Source organism: Macrobrachium nipponense, chromosome 11 (assembly GCF_015104395.2).
Source record: "Macrobrachium nipponense isolate FS-2020 chromosome 11, ASM1510439v2, whole genome shotgun sequence".
Taxonomy (NCBI): domain Eukaryota; kingdom Metazoa; phylum Arthropoda; class Malacostraca; order Decapoda; family Palaemonidae; genus Macrobrachium; species Macrobrachium nipponense.
In genome coordinates this window covers 66,425,166-66,432,665 of record NC_061087.1, presented here as the reverse complement: position 1 = coordinate 66,432,665, position 7,500 = coordinate 66,425,166, and the positions used below count along the sequence as shown (strand labels likewise).

Genomic DNA, 7,500 nt, shown 5'->3' with positions numbered 1-7,500 from the left:
CTGATTGACGTAGCTCTTCTTTTTTTCATGCTCATAAACGGGGTTTCCCGTAAGTTTTTGAAAAATACACCAGTGTAGCACATCTTGTAACAGCCTAACAATTCCTGGACTATAATGTTATTAATGATCAGTGGTGTGGTTATACTTAAAGTGTTACGATACATCACTGCTTCGGCCATTTCAAAATGCGCCAGCCAATAAGAAAGTGATTTAACTTGTATGTGAGATACCAGCTCAAATACGTAGGCATGTCTTAGAACAAACCAACAAAGTTTGTGAGAGACATTGCCGAAATACTGTTTTCAAAAGTGGCGATAGTAAAAAAAAACCGTGGTACAGAGTGGATCATGTATAATCACGGTATACCACCATTCTCAAGAAGAAAGCACATTATAACGCATCCTCCTAGCATCGGAGATGATGAGCATCAGACGGCTCGACTTGTTGTTGGTGATAAACGGAGCTAAAGACCAGTTTTCTTTAACTCCGATGTCAGGAGGATGCGTTATAATGAGCTTCTTTCTTGAGAATGGTGGTATACCGTGATTGTACATGGTCCACTCTGTACCATGTGGTTTATTTTACACTATATCAAGTGATATGAGAAAAACAAATACTTAAAAGTCTATATAAAAGAATGACGAGTTCCTGGAGGCACCTTTATGGCCAAACCTAGAACAGTAATGAACTTTTAAAATTCTTTATCAATTTCTAGAATGATTAAAAAAGAGTCTTAACATTCTAAAAAATATTTGTATTGTTTTCCTATCCTATCTTTATTATTATTATTATTATTAAAAAAACCTATAATATCCCAATATATCACCAATAGATGTTTAGTAAAAATATTCCTAGCCAAATGTATAAATTCAATTGTGCTGTGGTCGATACTAATAGGTCCATACTCTGTAACTATATTGAAAATAACATTTTCAGTATTCCTAAAACCTTTTCATCTAATATGGTATAAATTTAAGCTGTGTGATTAGCACTGATGCAGAGAGGATTTTCTCTTACAGTGAATCTGAATAAATCTCTCTACACAGACTTGCTTGCTTAGCACTAAAGAAAAACGAGCTGTCATAATGATGCGGCAGCAGTGTAGTAGTCCTATTTTGCTAGTAGCGGCAGCAGTGTAGTAGTCCTATTTTGCTAGTTTATCTAAAGTGTGTGTACTCATCCACCATCGCATACTTGGGGTAAAATTAGGCAAAGATCGATCGATACCGGCTACCCTCTCTAGGCTTCTTTAGAAATCGTTAAGGATAGTTCCAAAGTTTAGGTAGTAGGTTAGTTAAGAGGCCAAGCAGTCCTAATAAGTTTTCCATGAAGAATTTTATATTTATCAAAAATATTCATATTTCCTTATTCAAAGCTAGATTACTAATCTCTGGTAGTCTTTGTTTTTTAATCTAAGAGATCATATGTATGATCCGCAGTGGAAATTTCCACGAGAGAAAGGTATTTGAATGTAGAATACAAGAGCACTACTACTTCAGTTAGCAATCATCATCTTTTTGAAAAGGTTATTTGAATAGTGAAATGATTTTCCCAGAACCCTTGCAACTATACTTAAACTTTTTTCAAAAAACACTCGAATGGAGAATACAGTTGAAAAGACTGAATTTGATCGATAGGTATACTATATGATATATGAACCTAGAATAAAAGTCGACTCTGTTTTATTCGGCATTTCTAACCTTCTCATAAGCTTAGCCTATATGGTAGCTATTGTGTTAGAGTCTTTCGAAAGGAGGAATGATCTTTCAAATATCCTCGCGACTACTTAAACTTTTTAAAATGACTTTTGGATGAAGAATGCAACAACCACCCTCCTTAGCTAGCTAGCACTCTGATATTTCCAAAAAAAAACATACACTCGATTAATATCTAGTATCCATTACTCTGATTAAGAATAAATCCAAAGGAGAATATATATTGGTTTTTTTCTCTTTTAGGAAGCCTCTTTCATATACAACGATGCAGACGAGATTACTCCTTGCGACTACTTAATCTTTTTTAAAATGACTTTTGAATAATGAATAAGTTATTAAATCTTTTTGAAAAAACTTAGAGAAATGATTTTTTACATATATATATAATATACTATTTTTTTAAAAGACTTTTGAATAAAGAATAACAAAACCTTCCACTCCAGTTATTAATCCTTTTGAAAAGACTTATGATAGAGAAATAGTTTTCCTAATCCTTGCGACTACTTAATCTTTTTAAAATGACTTTTGAATAAAGAATAGTTATTAATCTTTTTGAAAAGACTTATGATAGAGAAATTATTTTTACACACACATATATATATATATATATTTATATAGATATATAACTCCTGAATGAAGAATACAGTTATTAATCCTTTTTGACAAAAACTATTTGAATAGAAGAAATGGTTTGTCCAATCCTTGCGACTACTCAAACTTTTTAAAAAGACTTTTAAATAAAGAATACAACTTCCACTCCAGTTATTAATCCTTTGAAAAGACTTATGATACAGATATGATTTTTCCAATCTTTGCGACTACTTAAACTTTTTAAAATGACTTTTGAATAAAGATAGTTATTAATCTTTTTTTTGAAAAGACTTATGATAGAGAAATGATTTTTACACACACATATATATATATTTTATATAGATATAGATATATAACTCCTGAATGAAGAATACAGTTATTAATCCTTTTGAAAAGACTATTTAAATAGAGAAATTATTTTTTCCAAACCTTGTGACAACTTCTTAAACTTTTTAAAATGACTTTTGAATAAAAAATACAATTATTAATTCTTTTGAAAAGACTTATGATAGAGAAATGATTAGCGACTACTTAAACTTTTTAAAATGACTTTTGAATAAAGAATGCAACCCTCCTTAGCTAGTAGCTAGCACTGGTATTTCCAAAAAATTTTATACAAACAAAACATAAAACTCTATTAATATCCATTACTCTGATTAAGAATAAATCCAAAGGGGGAATATATTTGGTTGTCTCTTTTAATTTACATATATGTAGTATATAGCTCCCAGATACTCTCTACACAGACTTGCTTGCTTGCTTTGCACTAAAGAAACACGCGAGCTGTCATTTAATGATTGCCAAAGCAGCCAGTGCAGTAGTCCTATTTTGCTAGTATATCTAAAGTGTGTATAGGCTTGACATTGAAAAGGAAGGATGCTTGTTAAATTAACATCTTAATGATGATATCTCTAATTCTCATAACAACAACAATACTTCTCTGCTTCAATACTTCTTCTGCGCTATTTTGCAAGATTGATTATATATGTTACAGTAAGAACGCACACATACTTATCCATACTTTTCGGGGTAAAATTAGGCAAAGATCGATACTGGCTACCCTCACTAGGCTTCTATAGGAATCGTTAAGGATCGATAGTCTAGGTAGGTTAGTTAGTTAGTGGATACAGGCCAAGCAAGTCCTAATAAGTTTTCCATGAAGAATTTTATATTTATCAAAAATAAAAATGACTTTTGAATGAAGAATGCATTTATTAATCATTTTAAAAAGACTTGTGATAGAGAAATGATTTTTACATATATATATATATATAGATATAACTCCTGAATAAAGAATGCAGTTATTAATCCTTTTTGAAAAAACTATTTGAATAGAGAACTGGTTTCCCCAATCCTTGTTGCGACTACTTAAACTTTTTAAAATGACTTTTGAATAAAGAATAGTTATTAATCTTTTTGAAAAAACTTATGATAGAGAAATGATTTTTACATATATATATAGATATAACTCCTGAATAAAGAATGCAGTTATTAATCCTTTTTGACAAAACTATTTGAATAGAGAAATGGTTTCCCCAATCCTTGTTGCGACTACTTAAACTTTTTAAAATGACTTTTGATAAATAATAACGCCAGTTATTAATTCTCTTGAAAAGACTTATGATAGAGAAATGATTTTTACACACATATATATAGATATATAACTCCTGAATGAAGAATACAGTTATTAATCATTTTTGAAAAGACTATTTAAATAGAGAAATTATTTTCTCAAACCTTGCGACGACTTCTTAAACTTTTTAAAATGACTTTTGAATAAAGAATACGCCAGTTATTAATTCTTTTGAAAAGACTTATGATAGAGAAATGATTAGCGACTACTTAAACTTTTTAAAATGACTTTTGAATAAAGAATGCAACCCTCCTTAGCTAGTAGCTAGCACTGGTATTTCCAAAAAATTTTATACAAACAAAACATAAAACTCTATTAATATCCATTACTCTGATTAAGAATAAATCCAAAGGGGGAATATATTTGGTTGTCTCTTTTAATTTACATATATGTAGTATATAGCTCCCAGATAATTCATTCAGCATTGTTGAATATAAAATGCGCATTAGCGCAGCCAACCAAACTTAGTTCATCATCAGCATGGACTATTACAAGATCCTAGGTATCTCCCAAGATGCTTCAATGGAAGATATTAAAAGAGCTTACCGGAAAATGGCACTTAGATACCATCCAGATAAAAATAAATCATCGGATGCAGAGGAAAGGTTTAAAGCCATCTCGCAAGCTTACGAAATATTGAGCGATGTGAAAAAGCGAGAGTGTTACGATCAACATGTGAAAGGTAAAATGAAAGATGAGGAGGTACCTAAAGGGGGTAATAATAAAACTCGCTTCACATATACCTCTACCCATACTAGCGATCCCAAAACTCGCTTCACATATACCTCTACTAGCAATCCCAAAACTCGCTTTACATATACCTCTACTACTAGCGATCCCAAAACTCGCTTTACATATACATCTACCACTACTACTACTAGCGGTCCAATGGACGACATTTTCCATCAGTTCTTCGGCACCCACGGTAATTTTAATCACTTCTTTAATAACTCTGACGACGACGATGATGATGATGATATTCGTATGATGTGGAGAGGCATCAGTAGGCATCGAATGGGAGGTTTCAACTGTAATCACAAACACTATCACAGGGGGGGAAGGCATCATCATCAGGATCCTCCAATCTACCGGGACCTGTACGTGACCCTCGAAGAAATAGCTCAAGGAGTGATCAAAAAGATGAAAATCACGCGGAGTGTGTTTAGCAATGATGGAAAATATACCACCAGGAGAGAAGAGAAAATATTGAGCATTAACATTATGCCCGGTACGAAGGATGGTTTTGAGATCAAATTCGAAAGAATGGGAGACGAGTCGCCTGGCAAGGTCCCGGCTGATATCATTTTCGTTATTAGGGAAAAGCCTCACCCGGCATTTAAGAGAGACGATACTAATTTGATCTATTCGGTCAAAATCCCCCTCAGAGACGCCTGGTGTGGTACCAGCGTGTCTGTCCCTACTCTGGAAGGCCAAAGGGTCACACTCGATTTCAAAAATATAATTATCACACCTCAGACGAAGAAGATACTCTCAGGATATGGTCTACCTTTTCTTGACAACCCTTCCAGAAAGGGAAATATCATTGTTCATTTTGACATCCAAATTCCTTCAGAAATAATAACTTATTATTATTATTATTATTATTATTTTATTTAAAATAATAATAATAATAATAATGAAATTTATCACGTTCCCAAACACCAGAGAGTCTTAAAGGATCAAAAAACTAATAATTCTCTCTCTTTCTACTTGTCTCGTGAGAAAATTCTTGTTCTTTTTTTTTAAATCAATTTTAACACGTCCTGAGACTTTTAGACATTAGTTTTTTTTATAAAAATAATAATAATAATAATGAGACAGAAGAGTTTGATATTTTTGCCTTATCATAATAAATATATATATAAAAAGATATACATGTATTTATTTTTATAACAAGAAATGCTGATTACTGAAGAGAGAGAGAGAGAGATTGCTCCAATAACAACGATAGAGACATTTTCATATTTTTATATAGTAGGACAAAATGTTAGTTGGGAATATAAAATTCAATTTATAAATCAAATTCGAACTGATGATAAAAAAATGACAAAATAGTCCAAAAATATTTTTTTCATCAAACATCCACATTTTCGTCATCCGTCATTGCTCCAATAACAATGATAGGGACATTATCATATTTTTATATGATAGTATGACAAAGCAAAATGAAAAATAGTTTGAGTTAATAATAAAATTCAATTATAAATCAAATTCGAACTAAAATGATTTAAAAAATAAAAAAATGACAAAATGTATCATTGATGTCAAAAATTTTTACAAGTATGAAAAAGAGTTAACTCGGAAAACCTTTTAATATTTAGAGAAGTATATGCATATCAAAAATAAATTTTTTTGTCAACTAGTCAATTCAAGTCAAATAAAACAATTTATTATTAATCCAAATCCATATTTTTCGCATCTGTGCATTAACTCAAATCACTAATGATAGGGACAAAATGTGTGGAAATGTTCGGGATCATAATTTTTTTTAAAATCAACTAAAAAAGCTTTTTTTTAAAATTTTTATAGAAAAGGGAGAATATTTAAAAGGTTTTTATATCAAGTCAAACTAGTTGAATTCAATTCAAAATAAACTTTATTAAAAATTCTTTTTTTAAATCCAAAATCCACTTTTTCTCAAAACCGTCATTTTATTATAACGATAGAACATTTCATATTTTTTAAATGATTGTATGGACAAAATGTAGGGAATATAACATTCAATTTAAAAATAAATCAAATTCCAACTGATGATAAAAAAATAAACAAAATAGTCCAAAAATATTTTTTTAATAAAAAATCCTTTTTCGTCATCCGTCAATTGCTCTAATAACAATGATAGAGACATTATCATTTTTATATACAAAATGTAGTAATGGATTTAAAATACTAGATGGGAATAGATACAAAATTCATTTATAAATCGATAAAAAGAGTTAACACATGATGATTATTTACAAAATAGTCCACAAGAAAAATATTTTTTAATCAAACATCCCATCTTTTTCGTCATCCGTCATTGCTCCAATAACAAATGTATCAGTTGGGGACATTAATCATAATGATATGATAAGTATAGTAAGTCAATATTTCTAGTGATGATAACAAAATTTGATTTATAAATCAAATCAATAAATGATATGACAAGCAAGTGAATGAAAAGATGTTCGAAAATACAAGTTTATGAAAAAAAGGTTCGGGTTTTTAACTTAGCTTTTTAAATATTTATTTAGAAAAGGATTATTATTTCCTATCAAAGTCAAACTAGTTGAATTCAAGTCAAATAAAACTTTATTAAAAATTCTTTTTTTTTAATCCAAAATCAAAATCACTCTTTTCATCCGTCATTAAAATTTCCAATTATAAAACGATATGAGACATTTTCATATTTTTAAAAGATGATTTTTGTATGACATTGTTTAGAGGTGGGATAATAACATTTAATTTATAAATCCAATTCTAATGATGATAAAAACATGACAAAATAGATCCAAAATATTTTTTTGGAATATCCACTTTTCGTTCATCCATCATTGCCACTCCTATAATAACAATGATAGA

General features: G+C 30.1%; 1 protein-coding gene across 1 annotated transcript in view; it reads left to right on the top strand.

Annotated features, from left to right (window-relative positions):
• The window catches only part of LOC135208962 (dnaJ protein homolog 1-like), a 10,416-nt gene extending 4,860 nt beyond the window's left edge, over positions 1 to 5,556 (top strand). Inside the window, exons 2-3 of the mRNA XM_064241516.1 lie at positions 4,408 to 4,709; positions 4,836 to 5,556. Of these exons, the coding sequence (XP_064097586.1) occupies positions 4,408 to 4,709; positions 4,836 to 5,556 (1,023 nt within the window). The remainder of the gene's footprint in view (positions 1 to 4,407; positions 4,710 to 4,835) is intronic.
• Positions 5,557 to 7,500: the final 1,944 nt, after the last annotated feature.